Raw genomic sequence first — 20262 nt, 5'->3', positions numbered from 1 at the left:
TTGGGGGAATTAGCATTTGTGAAAGTGTTGCAAAATTTACACTCACTTTTTGTTGTTGTTATTGTTAAATTAACACCAGGCATCGTTTTATATTCAACTACACCGGGTGTCACATTAACGTGACAATGGCGTTGATGTTAAAATACAGTGTTAAATGTAGCATCAGCGTTTCTCACAAAGCCAAACTAAACTCTGGACTTTTTTGTAAATTCATATTTTGAAGCTTATGAACTTTCCCGTGCGTTTTCTCTCCCCTGCTACTTTTTATTAGTTATTATTGTTTAGCTTCTATTAGTTAGTAGTTTTTAGTTTTAGGTTTTAGTTTTTCTTCATACTTTGGTTCATTTTTATTCCAAAGTGTTGCATTGTGATTGACTGGGTAATGAATACTCAACAGAAGACACTGTTTTCAACAAACAGACTCACTTTTTGACTCTGACTCCTCCCAACTGTCGCCATTTTCCAGACCAGCGTAAGTGTAAGTTGCCGTAGTTTGCAGACAGTAAACTGGTTGACTGGGGAAAGAGGAAAAAAATAAATATATGCATTTTACATCAGTTAAGAAGTCTAATAAATAGATTGAACACAAAACTGCCGGATAACACGTCTCTCATTTTAGCTAGTTTTATAAACGCACAATATAGTTCCAGTCAGTTGCAGTTTTTACGCTTCAATTACCACTTTTTATTTATTTCAGTTAACAAAACTCTCAATATCAGTTTTGGTTATTTTGCTTGTTTTAACCATTTTTTATTCTTCATTAATTTGTCTTTTGCTTTTGGGGTGACACTTTCTGCTTCACTGAATGACCTTTCACCCCACAATCAGGTCATGGTTTGCTTACATGCATAAACTGCTTCTGTTATGTTTTGTGCCTAATTTGCACAAATTTCACCAACATATTCTGAGTATATGCATGTTTTGTTGTTGTTTTTACCTGTGAAGCATTAAAGTGGCTCAATAATTATAAAAGCTTCTGGTTCGGAGCTGTCAGGCCTCCTGACGGCTCAGTGACAAATAACTAATATGCTCCTTTGTGGCTCTGACCTGGAGACTTTGATTATTTGCATGAGGGCCCAGATGAACATTGACCTAATGGAAATATGATACACTACACAATGAAACTTCAGTACGTTAGTTTAAAAAAAGGGTCAGATTTCTTGCATTCTTCCCCAGGCAGCGAAAAATTATCCTTCACAACTACAACGCATAAATCATAAAGTCCTTAAAATAATATAACATTTCTCTCTTTGGTGATTCTTATTTGTGTGCATCGTGACTTTACTGAGCGATCAAAGAGACAAAAATATCAAGACAGGTATTGGGTCTGACTGACTGTTAGCACATGCAAATTTTACATCCTCTGAGCAGTAAAATAACTAATATTTACTCTACCTGGGTGGAAATGCCTCAGTAGGATTATTCCCTGTAAATGCAGCAGTGTTTGCTCTGTCATTTAACCTTTACAAAGTTAAAAGCTCCAAGTCTAGTGAGAATTATATAATCTTCTTAATAAATGTCACAGTAGTGCAGTTAATATAATATACAACTACAAACTTGTTGTTTCACCAACAAGGTTTAGGTGCACAGGTCTGCTTTTAGTGTGAATTTTCTTCAGTCTAATCAGGATTATGTAGACAATCTCACATATATGGATAAAAATTGGTATATTTTTACTGAAACTTTCAGTTCTAGAACCTGAGACGATCGTTACGGATAATCATGATTGATTCGAGCTGCACATTGTCCGTAAAGGACAAAAACAAACCATCATCCTCCTAACACTTTCTGTCATCTCATTTGTCGTTTCTGCCAGCAGTAACATCCGGCTGTAGATCACGTGATTTGAAAAAAGTGTTTCCATCTCAGTTTCCGTCCGTCCTTCCATCTTCTGCTTATCCGGGGTCGGGTCGTGGGGGTAGCAGCTTCAGAAGGGAGGCCCAGACTTCCCTCTCTCCAGCCACTTCCACCAGCTCCTCTGGAGGAATTCCAAGGCGTTCCCAGGCCAGCCGAGAGTCATAGTCCCTCCAGCGTGTCCTGGTCTTCCCCGGGGTCTCCTCCCGGTGGGACGTGGCCGGAACACCTCACCAGGGAGGCGTCCAGGAGGCATCTTGACCAGATGCCCGAGCCACCTCAACTGGCCCCTCTCGACGTGAAGGAGCAGCAGCTCTACTCTGAGTCCCTCCCGGATGACTGAGCTTCTCACCCTATCTCTAAGGAAGAGCCCAGCCACCATACGGAGAAAACCCATTTCGGCCGCTTGTATCCGCGATCTTGTTCTTTCGGTCATGACCCAAAGCTCATGACCATAGATGAGGGTGGGAACGTAGATCGACCGGTAAATCGAGAGCTTCGCTTTTTGGCTCAGCTCTCTCTTCACCACGATGGACCGGTACAGCGCCCACTTGATGGCAGACGCTGCACCAATGCAAAAGTCAACCAGCACAAAGTTAGCAACCATAAAATGCATTTTATTCTAACAGAAACGGATGTCATCATCGTGATACAACCTGAAAACGGGCTTAAATAAAAGACAAAGTCTTTACTTTCAAAGATAGAAAGAGTGGGAAGTCATTGGGCCACACCCGATCTGAGGAGTTTTTATTTCTCCGCTTGTCATTGTGTGTGAGTATAAAGCATCTGGAGTTGACCCAACCGGATTGTTTACACTCTTTGACTTAGACGTTGTGGTGATGAAAAGGTTGTGAAATGTCCCGTGATGCTATGTTAAAACCAGGGCATGTGGTGCACCAATCCAAAATCACACTGAACCATTTCCATACCAGAGAAAACAACAACAATCTAGCAATGACGAGAACAGTGTTCAGTAAAAGTCCAACCTGCAGAAGTCTTTATTTGCTCAGACGATCCGCACCTGTTGAAAGTCTTCACATTTTATTCCCACCACAAATTGATTGTTTGTTTCATTTTCAGTTTTAAATCATGTTACAAAAGCAAACTTTTTTTGTAACATGATTTACAAAACGTTGCTTAAGTACGAATTTTCAGGCACATCTCCATAAAGCTTTTGGCTTCTGGGACTGGAGATATTCTCCATTCATATTTGCAGAGCCCATCAAGTCAGCTGGATTTGTGGAGTGTGTGGTTAGTAGCTCTCTACTCAACAGGTTCTCCCACCCGAGTCTTTGAAGCTCCTAACATCCCACTTTGAACCTCTGGGCTGTCTTGTCAAGTCTTGGCAGATCTGCTGATTTATTTGTTTTTAATTTTTCTTTTAAACATCTCTGTTGGATACGGAGCCAACTCCGGGAAATGCATTCATTGATTACATTGATCGTTTATTCATTTGTTGCCCTTTGGCAGTTTATGCCTAAACATAGTCTGGGTTTTTCAGCAATGTGACAAATTGACAGTTTAAACGAAACTTTGCAGCATTATAGTACGTAGGAAAACTCAGATCGTAGATTAATTTCCTGTTTGAGACCGCATGAGGATCCATCACTTAGAAAAGGGCATAAAAAATTTTTCAGACGTATTGGACCGTGCGCACATTTTTCTTTATCCATTCCAGTTTACGTGAAATAGCTCACAGCTGCCGGTGCCACGTGGACCGCGATGTTTCCGCCCTTCAGATGACATCAGGAGTTTGATACGGAGCCAACTATGGGAAAGGCTTCCTTAGGCAAAGGGAATTTCAGGATGATGACTCCTACAAGTGCGGTCCATCTTCTGAGCGTTGTTTGACTTCAGCTAAACTCGTCTGCGCCAGATAATGCGCGGTGATTATCGGGCACTGAAAGTCACCTAGGCGATCTTAGCCAGACATCAAAACCTTCAATTACCAATCTAATATATATGAAGCCAATGTCTGTGGAACAACACTGACAACTACTTCCAGAGACCAGCTTCAGCAGCAGCAAGTTACTGTAAAAACCTTTCCAGCATAAACATTTGCATGCTCACCCCTCAGTTTGAAGGTTTTTCATATTAGCCTTTGAATTTCAGGATGATGGACTTTTTTTTTCAAGATGCCATTTGTTTTTTAAAAGTTTTTGTTGGCTCTAGTGGCCTTTATTTGAAAGTAAAAGCCACTTTACTTTCAAATAAAGTAAAGGAAACAGGGGAAAGTTATGCTGCAAATGTCGCCAGGCCAGGAATCGAACCTGTAACGATTATGGCCTCAATATGTGGGTTGTGCTTTGCCACTGCGCTGCCACAATACCCAAGGTGCCATTTCTTTTTGAGCCTTTTTTAAAACCATTTGTTGCCATAAAATGTTACCCAATTTAATGACTTCAGTGTCTCAACTTTGGTCGTCCTGGTCAAACAACTTAAAAGTGATGTAGTGAAAACAGAAACTGAGAACTTTGCTCACACCAGTCAATAAGATGTGTGACACACGGACCATGAGACAGCCGTCTTAATGGTTAGCATTAGCTTCTGCTCATTTTCTACGCTGTCTTGCCCCTTTCCGCAGCCGTTGCCAATCACCTGATTGCCTCACCTGCATCCCATTTCATCTTCCACTCTTTCCTCAGTGCACAATGTGGCTCTCTGGTTTTGTTGCTCTTTGCTCTCTGCACATTCTCTGGGATTTCCTTTGTAGGTTCTCGCCTCTGTTATTGTTAAAACTTAGCTTACCGCTCTCCGTCCCTCTCTGTGCTTGGATCCTCTTCATACAACAATAGAGGTTACACTCCCTATCAATATAGACAGAGGAAGTTGTTAAAAGCAACATTTTAAGAATCATTATATCACGTGTGATAAGTGTCTTAAAATCCAAAACAACGTTCCCAAAGAAAGTGGGAACATTTCTAGTTTTATAGTGGGGAAAGAAAAGACAGTTTGAAATATTTTTAAGGCCGTTGAAGTTTAAAGCAGCGCTCTCTTTGGCCCTGTACACATAGAGACGAAGGTAAAGTTTTGTGAAAGATCAAGAAAAAATGTTGGTCATTAGCAAATGCTGTAGTAAGTATGCCGGGACAATGGGTGGCGCTGTAACACCGCCAAAAAAGGACAGAAAAAACAGAATGTTTGGTTTTTATGGCGTTTTGAAATGAATCCACTCTGGAATCGTTTCATTTCTAAAACGATCGTTTCTGCTCTCCCTAGACGCCGAATCCTTCTAGACGCACAGGCTGAACGATAAAAAACCTGAGGGCTGCACCTACACAAATCTTCTTCGAAATTGCACGAGGAACTCAAATGATACCAAAGCAACTTAAAACAAGTTTTGTAAAACAATAAATTAAAGCGGGAGACAGGCCATTTTGATTTTCTTTCTATGTTTTTATTGACAGATCATCAAAACAATTGTTGTCGATGAAAAGTGTTGCAAAGGGCCCTGATGTCTTGATAACATCTGCTGTCAGATTTAAAAAAAAAAAAAAAAGAAACTTCAACACTTGTACACGTGAGTAAATAATTCTCAGTTTATATAATTCAGATGAAACACAAGGCACTTGGAAAACGGTTGATATACTGGTTACCGTAAAATCATGTGCAAACAGGATAAATGAGCGCAGATACTGGCCGCCTGTGGCCATTGTCGAACTGTTCTATTTTTTAAGTTTTAAATTTTTTAAGAAAAAGATCCTTTTAGCATCTTTGGCATTGCATAAGTTGTAACTGGTGCCTCAAATGATTCCCTATATTTGAAAAAAAAAAAAAAAAAAAAAGTAATGATAAATGTACCAATTTCACACAGCAACAGACAAGTAAATAATTGCGATAGTATTAGCAGTACAACTCTGGGCACACCGGCAGTGTGTGCTGGTTTACGTAAAACATCCACATTCCTAACATGCAACTACATGCAGATGGGTTTTAATGTGGTTGTGGATGTTTGTTTGTTTGTTTGGTTTATTTCTTACACTCTGAGGATATTCAAGATATCATTCAGTGTCTTACAATCTGCTTTTCTTCATATTAACAGTCACTTGAAGCAGATGTGCATTTACACACACACACCTTTGTCTTTCTTGATGATCAATCTGTCGTTGAAAAGGTGCTGGGCTGATCCTGCCTAGATCGTTGTCTTTGAATGCAGCGACAAATAAGCTGTCGTTAAAAAAAAAGATCCCTAAATACAGGAGTTCACCATAACCCTACATTCAGTTGCGTCAAATTATTTCATTTTCCTGTTGTGATCTGAAAAAAGAAAGAAAAAACATCGCAATGTCGTCTGTATTCTGACTCGCCGTCATGCACTGTAGTCATGAAAATGTGCCAGTTTGATTCAGAGCTGTAAGAGAAAGTAAGCGACGACGCAGCTGAGATCCACAGTAGGTGGACTGGCAGCAAATCATAAATAATATTTTTAATTAGACCTTTCTGACTCTAATTAGTTTCCTTCCTGCGGGGCGGCGGCAGCGCTAAGGTGAGGTTTTCACACACAGCTGCTTTTGTTGACACGAAAACCAAAGAAGCCCTGTTACCATGGCACAGGTTTTCTGCAACACATTGAAAATTTAGATTTACGAAAGTTGTAAAGCTGTAACCGCACTGACCTCCCAATTAATCTCCAACCTATCTCATAAATATTAAATTTTCACTTTTTAAGAGGACTGTAATTTCTACAGCAGCTGCTTGTTTCGCTCGAACACTGAGATGCAGCTGGTATCTAACCAAAGGGTTTCAAAAGGCTGGACTGCTGCGTGATGAAGAGGACGGCATGAGACGAAACTGACGTTGAGAGCGACTGCAGACTTTTACGGACTTTTTCTTTTGTTTTTCAAAGTTAGTGGCCGTGTCTTTTATTTGGTTGCTCTCAGTGGTCTGGATGTTAAATCAGCTCAATTCGAATGACAAAATAATCAATGATCTTAAGTGACTGATGCTACAAAAGTACATTTTCATCATGTAGTGCGTTTTTGTTTTTTTGTTTTTTTTTCCATACTGTAACTATATTGCAAGTGTTTTTCCACCGTTTTTGTAAGTGCAAAGACGCAGACGATTTGTCAGGCAAAAGTCTAGGATAAATGTAACTGGAAATCACAAGAAAATCAAGTAAAGGGAAGGGATGTACGGTACTGTGCAAATATTGTAGACAGGTTCAGAAAAAGATTTAATTAGAATGTTTTCAAAATATATACATTATTGTTTTTTACAAGCAGAGGCCCAATTTCAAGGTGAGAAATTACAATGTCAAATTTCTTTCAAGTTATAATTTACATATATATCTTTTTTGTAACAACTGAAGTTAACTCAGTTACTTGATTGTGTTATAAAATGGCATTATTTTCATGAACACCATATCACACTGCCCCTTTAAAAACCAGGGTACTTTTGGGAATTGATGCTGCTTTGAAGGTGAACTCAAAGAGAACTCCCTCTTGCATTTTTGAAAACATTCTTGCCCAGGCGTGTCTGAAATGTTTGCACTATACCGTAACCGAGTAAGTTCATCCTAAACTCACAGACGTTCTAATCTGAATGTGCAAGCCATGCCAAGATGTCATTTGGTTGCATTAAAATCTGATGAAATTCTCCACAATGCTCCTCCAGAGCTGCGATGTTCACGGTGGCTCTCACAGCTTAACTAACAGCTGTTGGCTTTAGGAAAAACGTGTTTGAGGGAACAATCACCCAAGACAAAGAATCCCTCGGTCTGGGTCCCTCTCCGACAGACAGGTTTAGAGCCTCGCCCTCTTTATTCCCCTCGTTTGCATTGTCTCCCTCTGACTCCTTTCCTGTCATCTGACCCAGACCTCCCAGAGCCCCCAGCCCCAGCATAGACGCAGCAGAGAGCCTGAGGTGCAACAGCGCAGAATCGGAAAGGCTGAGTGGACTGATCCCACAGCGGCCGCCTCCACTCATGGAGAAGATGGGTGCTCCCTGGTGATCCAAGGCCCTGGAGTGGCAGAGAGCAGAGAGGGGCAAGGACGTTCCAAGGCCGCCAAGAAGAGCTGCCGCTCTTCCTGGAAGGATGACGTGCCCCCCGCCTACAGAGGACAGCTCTGCGGTGTTTTGGTGCCCAGAGAACCCCAGCCCCATTCCAGTCCGCAGCCTGGGAGAAGGACCCTGCTCCTGGGCGACAAAGTGGCCGTGGGCCTTGATGTGTTTCCGCAGTGAGCTGGGATCTGTGTAGCGTTTCAAACAGCCCGCCATCTTGCAGCAGTAAGGCTTGTCCACGTAATGGGTGCGCGTGTGCTTGAAGCGGTCGCTAGAGTTGGAGTAGCGTTTGTTGCAGCCTTCGTACGGACAAATGTAGGGCTTCTCACCTAGAAGCAAGAAGAGAAATAGCAAAACTTTGTAAGTAAAGCCTGGTGACCGGCCAGGCTTACAGTACACTGGGGGAGATCTAGGATTTGTTCAAGAATATTAATAAATGAACAGCAAGAAATTAACCAGACAATTGTGGAGAAGCTTAAAATGGGGGTCGCTTCTATAACAATATGCAAAGCTTTGAACATTTTACAAAGCTAATAGACTGAATAATGAGGAGCATTAATAAGAGAAGCAGACCTATGTTAACTCTAGAGGAGCTGCAAAGATTCACAGCTCAGGTAAGTCTATACATTAACAGTATAACCTATATACCCATATAATATATAGTTTGTTTTGATTGGTTGTTTTGGCCGACACCTGGACTGGGTGGAACATGAAATTGGGGGCTCGTCCGGGATTGAAACCTGGAATCCTGAGCACAATATGTCCAATTGGAAACATTATGGCTGCAGCATCATGCTGTAGGGATCCTTTTCTATAGGGAAGACAGGAAAATTGGTTTGAGTTGATGTGAAGATTGTAGGATCTGAATGCAGGGTAATCCTGGAAGAAAACGTTTAAAAAATTGGATTTTACCTGGAGTGGTGCTTCAGAGAACGGCTCTGAACATATATAAAGTTGCAAAGGAATTATATAGATCTATGCACATTTATGTGTTATAATGACCCAGAGTTAAATGAACAAAGAGGTTATCTGTTCAGTCTTACTGAGCTATTTTGTAAAGAAAACTTGATAAGCATATGGTGTGTAAAACATGTATTATATATATAAATGCAGCAAAAGTTGTTCAACAAAGGGTTGACTCAGGGTGGCTAAAAGAAAATGTATGTATCTTACACATATTCTTTTGTAAACAAACAGAAAGAAAATGTTGCTGTCTCTGATGCTTCTGAAGTCGCATCAGGTAAGTAAGGCAGGCATTTATGATTAGACAAGCAAAAACATATACCCATCATAGAAATAATAAATGGAAATGTTACAACAACTGAGAAAATTGTAACAGCTGGTTATTGTTAAGGTTCAACTCAACAAAAGAAGTTTATGTAGGAGGATGAAGAGAAATATTCTGCAGCTGTCCAGATCAAGATTACAAAGAGTCACTCTTATAAAAACCTGAGCAGCTGAAGGGGTGGCCAACAGGATCAAATTTACTTTAAATATTTACCAAAACAAACTGCTGAAATTCCCTGCTTTTAAGAAATTAAAACAGATGACAGGTTCCAAGAAAATGTACCACCGTTAACATTATTGTTAATAACATTATGAACAAACAATACAGTGTATAGCGATGACAATTTAATGCAATGCCAAGCATTACGGTCAGTGTAATGACAAAGGCTTTGTGGACGCATGTCTAGAGCATGTCAAGAAGTCTCACAGTAAGTCTGACATGGCATGTTTTTGTCTTTTGAGCATCCAACCCGTGTCCAGTGTGTCCAACGCTGGACATAGTGGCCTGTAGTCGGCATCCTGCCAGAAGACCTAGCTACTGATGCCAGTCAGCAGGTTGTCAAGCTGGGCTCTTGTGAGATAAAAATAGTGCTGATTGTGACCCTCATCAGTGTCCAGGTAAGTTGTGAAGCTCACCGAACTAACCACACCTCTGAATTTTCTTGTGTATCCAGACACACAGGCGTCCGATTACAACCTTCTCTTTCTTCCAGTAAATAAAACCAAGACACTTTCTTAGTTGTTCCGCTATTGTACTAAGAGACCGTGAGAAGAAAAAGAACTCATGTGGAACGCATGTCACTTTGCTCAGATAATTTTGATGCTTGATTTCAAGCGTCTGACTTCAAAGTGGACAATTTTTGACACACTGAATGCAGCACAGGGGAGCAGGTCGAAGTTAGTCCCTTCCTGTTCCAACTTAATACTCACCAGTTCACTCAGAAAGATCCAACAAGACATGAATGAATATTGAGTGTAAGACATTGACAGGCCTGCAACCAGATCTCAATTGGCTAAGGCACGTTTAGCATGAATTGGAGTAAGGCCAGACCTTTTTGGTCCAACATCAGTGTCTGACCTCACAATTGCACTTCTGAAAGAATGGTAGAACATTTCTAGAAAGACTCTTCTAAATCTTGTAGACATCCTTTCCCTTGAAGTTTAAGCTGCCGTCAATGCTAAGGGACATAATGAAATATCTTTACAGTGAACGTATGCATAAAGGCAAGCAATCTAATACTTTTGAAATACCATATAACGTTAATTTGAATAGTCTTTCGCCTTTCATATTCAGTTAGTTTAGATGTTAGGGTGAATCACCTGTGTGGGAGCGGGTGTGAATTTTCAGGTTCTCCAGACGTGAAAAGCTCTTGTTGCAGGTGGGACAGTGGTGCGGCTTCTCGTTGGTGTGGGTGCGGATGTGAATCAGCATTTTGTACCTGCAGCACAAACAACATATAGTTACAACCAGCATACGTGTGCTTTGCTGATGCTGTAGGTGTGTGCTTCACCCAGAAAGATTCGGCTTAAAGAATTTCTCTTAACTGGGACGTGACCTCTGGTGAGACACCGTACGTTTGTTTATTCAAACGCTTTCAAATGTTTTTCCTGGACAACTTCTCTTTAAAAACGTCATTAACGTGGAAGATCAGTCCACACCCAATGTATCCTGTTTCCAACAGGACATCTGGTATGAATAGCTTGACCTTTTGTCCCTGTGTTTGTGCGCAGTACCTGGCGTTGAAGCCTCTCCCGTTGCGAGCGCAGCCCTCCCACTGGCAGCAGTACCCAGAGTCTTTCTCAGGCTTGACGTGGAAGTCGTTGATGTGATCTACCAACTCCTGGAGTGAGTCGAAAAGCAGGTGACACTTGAGAGGAGAGAGATGGAGAGGACAGAAATTAGTGAGGGATGTTGTACAAGTCATTATGTGACAATAACTGACTGGTTAAGTCAAGTCCACCGTATTTGTACGGCTCATTTCAGCAGCAAGGGGGTTCAAAGTGCTTTACAGCACAGAAACATAACATGTAGTTATGTTATGAGTCATTTCCTAGTCTCCAGTGTACCAACACACACCATGACAGCTCCAGATTAGAGGACTTTAAAAAACTGGATGCTGTTTCTTCATTTTTGGTTCTGGTTCTGGGCAGCAGTCACCTCTTCTAGCGTTTTCTCAACCAACGATTGTTTTTCATTAAAACTGCATCTTACCCAGGATCCCCAGAGATCAGCTCTCTTCTTCAAGACACATGAAAGTACCAGAAATGGTTTTAACTATATATTTATATTGTATCCATTAGCTTTTATCTCAACGTGTAATCTCAATAATTCACATTTTAAATCAAAACACAATAACGTTTATATATTATTATCTAGGCGTTATCATTTCTAGGCCTTTCTATCTTCGTACTTTGACTCCTAATTTTTCAGTCACGTTTTTTGATATTCACTATTTTATTCCTCCATTTTTATTGATATCAAATATTTGATTACATTTTTTTAGCATTTACTTCCAACTCATTTCACCATGTGCTTTTTAGTGTTTCATGAACTGAAGAGCAATTGTATATAATATAAAATAACTTTCTAACTGTTGAATGAACATATGATGGGTATGTTTATTCAACTTGTGTTAGTGGTTAGACATTGTTATAACAGATATTACAAACACTCTTCTAATTAAATTTCAGTGGCAGGTGTTGGAAAATCCATCCATCCATTTTCCATTCACCCAAATGGGGTCAGGAGGGTTGCTGGTTCCTCTCCAGCTAACGTCCCGGGCGAGAGGCGGGGTTCACCCTGAACAGGTCGCCAGTCTGTCGCAGGGCAACACAGAAAACATACAGGACAAACAACCATTCACACACACACTCACACCTAGGGAGAATTTAGAGAGACCAATTAACCTGACAGTCATGTTTTTTGGACTGTGGGAGGAAACCGGAGAACCCGGAGAGAACCCACCATGCACAGGGAGAACATGCAAACTCCATGCAGAAAGAATCGAACCCAGGACCTTCTTGCTGCAAGGCAACAGCTCTTTCAACTGTGGCACTGTGCAGCCGTGTTGGAAAATCTGCTGGCTGTTTTCTTTAGACGTTTTTTCAAAGCGAGTAAAAGTGCACAGTGTCCCACCCTTAGCAAATAAATATTTCAATCTGTAGAGACTCAGATAGACAAAGGGTAACCATTAGAAAAGTTTAATGACAATATGATTTAAATCTTTAAGGACATTGATCATCGCAAACTTTGCGATGGGCTTGGATGAGCATTCCGTATGCTGAGAGGAACGTCTTCCCCCCGGGACCCGGCACTGGTGGTGGAGGCGATGAAGGATGTGGCCTGATGCTGAGCGAGTGGAGGTGAAGGGGTGGAGGTGGGTTGAGCTCTGCTGGAAAGCGCACGACGCCATGGATGGCGGTCCTTATCAGCTGGGGCTTGGACGGTGATTGGACATGACGAGTCTTCGACCGGCGTTGAGCAATCAACGGTGATGAGCCGGAAGTTCCGGCTGGATGATGCAGGTGGGGCTAAAAGAGTCTTCCAGATTGAATTTACGCCTAGGCTTCATAACTGATTTGACAAAGAGCAAACTTTGCTCAATGTTCTCCAACATGTTCCATATAAGTACCAGTTCAATTTTTCTTTTTCTATTTATTTGACTATTTGATATTCACGTTATTATTATTATTATTATTTGCTTATACCACCACCTAGTGGCCAGAGTTACAGCTGCAGTTTTTTCCCCCATCAAATGTATCAAAGATGACTTATTTCTTTATCATGGTTAAATATTGAAAGATAACTTTGATCAGATCTTGCACAGCTTGTCAAGCTGAGCAGGAATTTTACCTTCTTCCACCGACAGGCCAGCTGAGCTTCCTGTGAGGGCTCGGGGGAAACGGCTTTCTCTCTGTGCTGGCCGATGAACACAGAGGAGGAGAAGCCGTAGCCCCTCTGCAGGCTCCTCATGGGGAAGTAGAATGGAAATCCGGGCTGGGAGGCTCCACCGTCAACACTGTGATGCCACGACGCTTCCTACCAGAGAGAGGTTTGAAAGTTCACACAGACTGTCTGTCAACACGTCACACTAAAAATGAGTCATTATGTGAACAGAGGAGAAGTTTCTAACCTAACCTGTTCCTTTGTACTTTTAAGATGCTTTAAAAAATCTCTTAATACCTCCAAGCACTGTTAAGAATCGGTTGGATTCAGTAGGAACCTTTTTCTTCTTCTTCTTTGTTTTTTTTTGTTTTTTAATCCAAAATGTAACAGCCGAACAACAAAAACCTAAGGAAGAAGTGGAAAAAATCCATTGCTTTCTTTTTGCTAATTTATTTTTATAGTCAAAAAACACTTTTTCTTATTCTGCGGCGTCTACTGCCCCCTACTGTTAGACCTGATGTCTGACAGCGCCAAGAATTGTTTTGAGGCCGTAGAAAACATCCAAAGTAGGAACTAATATCTTAAAAAGAAAAAAAAAAACAGCAAAAATAATTATTCCTTTTGAAAAATTACAGATTGATCAAATTAATTTAAAAACAGAAACTGAGGTTTGGCTTTTGGAGTCAAAAGACAAACAAAGGAATCTGTGGAAAAAACCTCCTAAAGTTGTCAGCTTAAAGTTTAACGGGTCAAAGAATGTTCTTGGGAGAGATTTATGACGTAGTCTTCTGTAAAAATACATGTTTTATAATTCATCTTTGAAGCACGCCTACAGTTTGACAGCAGCTGTTCAGAGATCGGGGATAAATCAGACAAATTAAATTGCATGTTTCCCAATTTAGAAGAAGAAGTCAGCGGTCAACGTGACACACGTCAAGTGGATTTCTGCTCAAGTTTACTGGATCAATCAAATGAGGACATGGATCTGGAGATTGTCGGGTTTTGTGAAACTTTGCAAGGAATATTTTTTTCATTAATGTTTGTGAAACCAAATTAAAGGCAAAATTCATTTAGAAGTTTAAAGATGCGACTCGGACTGCTGTGCAAAAGTGACAATTCAAAACAAAATCCAACCATAGTCTCCAATTGTATAATTTAATGGAAATGAATCAAATAAGACATAACATGGCATGCTTTACTTAGACTAGGACATAAAGTGATGAGCGGCCTGTTTTGGTGTACACGGCTTGCATAACTGTATTTTAAACCACACATGGTGTTCTGTGATCTAAAAACTCTAAATTTTATTGCGTAATCTAAGTGTGTTTTACCTGACTTGATCTTTCCTTTGTTTTTGTGCAGCTCTGCAGAAAGCAGCTGAAGCATTTTCCTGACACTCAAATCCAAGAGATTAGTTTTTGAAACGAGAGATTAACTTTTTCTTTAGGTTTTGTCCATTGGAGCCACATTAAGATTAGTTTTTAAATTTACCTACAGGTGTAAAAAATAATTTTAAAAAAACCCCAGCAAAATGCAGAATCTGCCATTTCATAATTTATCAAACAAAAGATGTATTCACAATGGAAACGTGAGTTTTAATTAAGTGTATGTTTCTTTTAAGCTGATGGTATGCTTGTAAAAAAAGAAGGAAAAAGTTCAAAATGAATCCCTTAAAACCAGTTAACATCCGTTCAAAACCTCAATTAATAGAATTCAGTCTTCAAGTTTTATTTACAAAATTTATTTTTTACATTTTTGCTAAAACTGTCACCAGTTTGAGACAGATGATTTGATGTCCGCTACTACTGCCTTTTGAAGAAATGCACCGCTTCCGATTTGTCCCAAATTAAAAACAACCAATCAGAGCCTGGAGGAGGGCCTTGGTGCTGTCAGTCCGCCTCATGTACGCGCTGCTAAATGTGCTAATGGCCTAGAAACAACTCACTGTTACAGGAAAACCATCACTGGTCCTGCTACCTAGCCTAGCATTCACAACACGCTCTGGCAGCTAGTAGAGAGCAAGTGGGGAGCTGGGAAGGGGGTGAGCAACGCCACACAGATTGTGATTGACAGCAATAAGACCCGCCTAGTTAGCACTGAGAGAAATCAGAGGACACAGTTTCACTATATGTGAAACTACATATAGTGACAGTTTCAACACACATGTAAAAATATACATGTTTTATGGTTTTTTTTTTAAGTTACGTACTGCAGCTTTAAAGTCAACAGTCAGAAGGATTTCAAGGTAATTACACATTCAGTGGTGCTGTCTGATGTGACTCTGTGCACGTTGCTGTGTGTCACTGTGCAACCAGCGCCTCTTACCCGAGAGAAGAGGTGAGGCTGCGGGCTGCTGCTGCTGCTGCTGCTGCTGCTGCTGCTGCTGCGAGGGGACTCCAGGGGCGAGGGAGGGCAGGGCGACGAGGGGGAGGACGGAGAGGGAGACAGGGAGAGGGCCCGCTGAGAAGCCAGGGACATGCTGAGGTCCATGGCTGGAGGGGTGAAGCAGCAGCCGGGTCGCTCCTGAGAAGACTGGGAATCTGGATCGGAAAGTTTAGAGGTTAAAAAAAGATGGCAGCTTTTCATGTTTTACGTCAGACTATACAGCCGCGTGCAGGTGGCTTTGTAATCACATTTACACTAAGTGGTTCCTGCGGGTGCTTTAACTGACCTCTAACTTTTAAGTGTTTTCTGTTTTTTTGTCGTTTTTCTTTCTCACCTCAGCTGACTTTGACTAGTCAAACTAGTCAGATAGAATTTTGTTAAACTTTTCAGATTTTTTTTTTTAGCAGAATTATTCTTGCAGCAGCACTTTTGTTTGACTTTAAATGTATTAATAATCCCAGACAATCAATATCCCATCGAGCCGAACTTAATAATGACGAAAAATATTTTGACTGCCTGAATTCAATTCCAGTTATAAAAATAATGTGTGTTTGGTTGTTGAGCCAATACTAAACTAAGTAGAGATTATTAATTTGAATGTAGCATTTAGTTCTAGTGAACAAATAGAAAAATGAGGAAAATCCTCTGGTATTCTGGTGCATAATAAAATACACTACAAAATATAGAATATGCATATTCAACACTTGGGGGCGCCATATCTCCATAGATTGCACATACATAAAAGTAATAGAAGATTTCTTCATGATTAAACTGACAGATAATTTCTATAATTTTATCTGGAGTTTGTGTAACCCCCATTTCAGGCGTTAGTTGTAATGTAGCACTTGTCAGTAGGGTTAATACTTGAATGTTAACAAGTTGGTCTCTGAAGTTGCTTTGAGTCAATTAGATTCTCATAAGCTCAGAGTTTTGATCCGTCTTCAGACAGTAGACATGTTGGAATTTAGTACTTTAAAATCACATTAACATATTTTTCTTTCCCTTTGGTGGTGTTGGGATAATAGCCCCTATGGGGAAAAAATTAATTCATGATTCTCCACGTATTTCTTTTGCTGATCGGAAGGAGTTCCTTTTTCTTGAACTATAGTACTGATTGTGTGGGCCTTCTGTTTTTAAAAACTATTTATGGTTCCATCTGTTTTGGACCGGAGCACAAACAGCTTGTATGCACATGTGGGGACTTACTTAAGCTAACAAGAAGCACCTGACTGCAATGTGGAGCTGCATAGACCTGCGGCATTTTTTATTTACAAAAGAAAACGAATGAATTGTTTGATTAGAGCATAAATTAAAGCAAAAAAAAGGAAAAGCAAAGTGTCTCTTGTTAAATGTATTTGATAGAATGGTGAAAAGGCTCAAGTACATAATCTGCCATACTTGAATATCATTCTGCCTTTGTCTTTCCAATTTTGAACACTAGATAAGAGAAAGTAACCAGATATCTTTATATTAACATGTTAATATTCTATGGATATCAATAAAACTTCCTCAGTATCAAATTCATTACATTGTTTAAATATATTGAATAACGCTGAAAAAATTATGCTTTAATACATAATGAAGAAAAGTTATTTCACAGTACTATTGGTGATAAAAAACCTAAACTTTAAAGAAATAGACATAGATTAGCTGTATGTCTGCCCCAGTAAGAATATTAACATTAATCCTAGATATAACCCTACATCCTTATTTAATAAGGATTAATTCCACATAAAACACTTATAGAAATATCTACACAAATCTCTTTTTTTAGCCTTACATTTTGTTCACGTGTCACAGCTGCAGTCTGACAAAGTTTTTCCACTTCTTCCTAATTAGCTTGAAAACGACATTTTAACAAAAGCCATTCTCCGGTTCGGCTTCCACCTCTGCCCAGGGTGTAATCTGGACGTGCCTCGGTGCTTAGTGGGACGCCTGGTTTGGAGACGAACACATGATTCTGTCTGCCTCAGCCGCAGTTTTCTTTGGGCCGCTTCATGTCGGTGTCACGCTTGGCTCGTTAGAGCCGACGCTTCCAAATCTGCTGACAATCCACCTCTGTGTGAGGACAGAGAGGAGCGAACTTCTATTGGATTTACAATATTGGGTTACCGGAGAAGTGAGAACACAGAATCGGTTTTGTTAAAGACTCACGGTGCCACGCGGGCGCCTGACTTGACCCAATCTTTCTATTAACTGAGCTTGTAGAGCTCCAGCCGTCCTGGTTGGTTACCTGGTGAGGAGGGTGGCGATGGGAAGGTGGTGCACTGCAGGCGTGGCCGCGAGGCGTGGATGGGAGCACAGATCGATGAGGGACAGGACCGCTTTCCAAACTTCACAGGACCGCCTGTTCGTCCGGAGGGAAGCTTCAGGTCCAGCGGCTCGTCCAGGGAAAGCATGGCTGCTGAAGACTGGTGCCCTGAGACGGGAGAAACAGGGGCTCGTTTTACAAAGCACTCAACGCAAAACAAAGGTAATTAATTAAGTATTACTCAGTGAGAAATACTTTGAAATACTTTCAGCTGAGGCATCAACAACATGGTGGTGTCTGAATCTTGTTTTGATATTTTAATGGTTGAGGCCTTGTTTTCCTCCACATCTGTATCGTGTGTGTGTCAACAGGTTAGTTTTCCACGTTAAGAACATTTTCTGTCTGCAACAATGGATTTCAGATCTCATGATGTGCAGAAGTAGCTGCGTTTCCATTGACCATGTAATTGTCCAATTTGACATTTCAAAAATAAATTGGATTAATGGAAACACGGCAATTTCGCAAAACTTTTTTCAATAAAAATCTCGGCACTAAGACATATCAAAGTTGGTTTGTTTAGCAGAACTGCATTGGAAACACTTTTTTTTCCCTCGCATCAGACGAGACACGTGATCAACAACTGGATGTTGAAGACGACAAGGAAGAGGTAGGAACCAGGTTGTAGCTGTTTGTGTCTGGGATCTTGCTCTTTTAGTCACAAACCATATCTCATGAACATAGACTATGGTCAGAAAATAGGCAGAACGGAGCAAACCCTCACTCCCTCTGTCCATCGTCAAAGGAGGGAACCCTTTGGTAGCCCACACCATCCTACAGCCCATGAACAAGACACTACAATCTACTAACTGAGGTTGAGACTAACTTCCCAGCAGCAAGGAGCAGTCCCCCTTTCTCCAGTTGATCACAACATCCTCATCCCTCCTCAGGTTCTGCTGCAAACCACCGTAGGGCACCCTGAAGGTCATGACTTAAAGATCCCAACAGAACTACTTCATCTGCTGATGGCTCATTTTAAACCTTGAGGTCACCAGATACCCTCCTCTCCACGGCAAGTGCTGAGATCTCGTCCATAAAAACCACAAACAGGATTTGGACATAAGCTCCAGTTTACATCACGAATGCAGCCGCAGAATTTGCCTTGCTTAGACAAGGACCTGATAGTCCTTAAAGGCATCGCCCCGAATGCCCCATACTACTACAGCCTCCCCACAAAATACCTTGGGGGGGGGGGGCAGGATTGAAGGCATTTCTCCAGAACCACAAAGTGTGTGTGGACCGGAGAGCTGAGCTCCTGTGACGCCGTCGGCAGCTTTGCAAGCGATAATTATCTTGTCCACCCGAGTCGCTCGGATTCAACCAGATGCTAAAGCTTCCTTCCTCAGCCCGAGAGCCATGTTAACACAGAAACCCTAAAACACAGGCAAATTAACTTACACAGCTTCCAAAAACGTTTTACTTTCCAAATAAAGGGAGTATAATTGTGTAAATGTTGATAGATTTTCTCCTCCTTCCAGATCTGAAGGTTTAAGCGTGCGTGTTAACGTTTATCCGAGGTCAGTCTCTCATTCAGCAGGATGAGGAAAATCTGATTCATAGGTCAAGCTACATGTCTGGTGAGCAGCTATCAAAACAACTTCATTCTCACACTCAGGGATGTTGGCCAATCACAGGGTTAGTTGTGTCAGATTTGTGCTAAAAGGGACAGTCACATCCAAACAGGGATGTTTAGAGAACAAATTATTTATTTAGCATAGTGTTAAAAGTAAATATACTTTCTCATGTTACCGTGATATTAAACTGTTGCTCTGCATTTCTGCGGTCGGCCCTTAAGTGGCTCGACAAGATTTTGCAGTAGTGTTTTTATTTCTTAAGGTTAAACCCTGCGACTGAGGCATGAGTCAATCAAAACAATCTCTTTGCTGCGCTCTAGTGGAACAGAGTGACTCAAGATTCAGAAATCGGCTTCAAAGCAAAAGCGTCGCGGGGAGAAGCCAAAAACGAGAAGAAGCCGTGGTGAGGTGGAAAAATGTAGCAGGAGAGTAAAAATGGTGAGCAGCTGCTGGAAAAGCTGACAGCACCGATGGGTTTATCTTTGCAATTGGTGATAGTTCCCCTGTTAATCCTGTTAGCGGCCATCAGTCGCGTGCATGGAGGAGAAGATGCACTCTGAGCTTTACTTCATGTAATCGAGTTGCACGAACGGTGCAACATCTAATCTTTTGCCTGTTTAAAATGCATCATGAAACTGGAGCTTCCCCAGATTTTAAAGGGGCAATAGTGTGTACTTTCCATTAATATAGTGGCATTTTATAGCACAATCAAGTAATGACATATAGAGCATTTTTATTTCTATAAAAATGCTCTATATGTCAAATATGACTTAAAAGAAATTTGACGTAACTTTAACGCTGTGAAATTGGGCCTCTGTCTCTTTAAAAACTCCTCCTCTTTCTGAAAGCTCACCTTCAGGCAGTCATCACTACATCGCTCCTCTATTAACCTTTCAGCAGCGTTTCAATGGAAGCAGCTCGCATAATGAGCTCAGCTGATGCTCAGTTCCACCAGGCGGTTGCTAATT

The 20262-nt window shown here is 41.0% G+C and overlaps 1 protein-coding gene across 2 annotated transcripts in view; it reads right to left on the bottom strand.

The window, feature by feature from the left end:
• Positions 1-5734: 5734 nt before the first annotated feature.
• Positions 5735-20262, bottom strand: part of LOC122829939 (zinc finger protein GLIS2-like) — a 31498-nt gene continuing 16970 nt past the window's right edge. For both annotated transcript variants that reach the window (XM_044114869.1, XM_044114870.1), the window contains exons 2-7: positions 17646-17831; positions 15353-15567; positions 12995-13180; positions 10876-11009; positions 10462-10580; positions 5735-8183 (exon numbers count right to left, since the gene is read on the bottom strand). In XM_044114869.1, coding sequence (XP_043970804.1) covers positions 7498-8183; positions 10462-10580; positions 10876-11009; positions 12995-13180; positions 15353-15567; positions 17646-17811 — 1506 coding nt within the window. In that variant the 5' untranslated portion in view covers positions 17812-17831 and the 3' untranslated portion in view covers positions 5735-7497. The remainder of the gene's footprint in view (positions 8184-10461; positions 10581-10875; positions 11010-12994; positions 13181-15352; positions 15568-17645; positions 17832-20262) is intronic.

Source organism: Gambusia affinis, linkage group LG04 (assembly GCF_019740435.1).
Source record: "Gambusia affinis linkage group LG04, SWU_Gaff_1.0, whole genome shotgun sequence".
Classification (NCBI taxonomy): domain Eukaryota; kingdom Metazoa; phylum Chordata; class Actinopteri; order Cyprinodontiformes; family Poeciliidae; genus Gambusia; species Gambusia affinis.
This window is presented reverse-complemented; position numbering and strand designations above follow the sequence as displayed.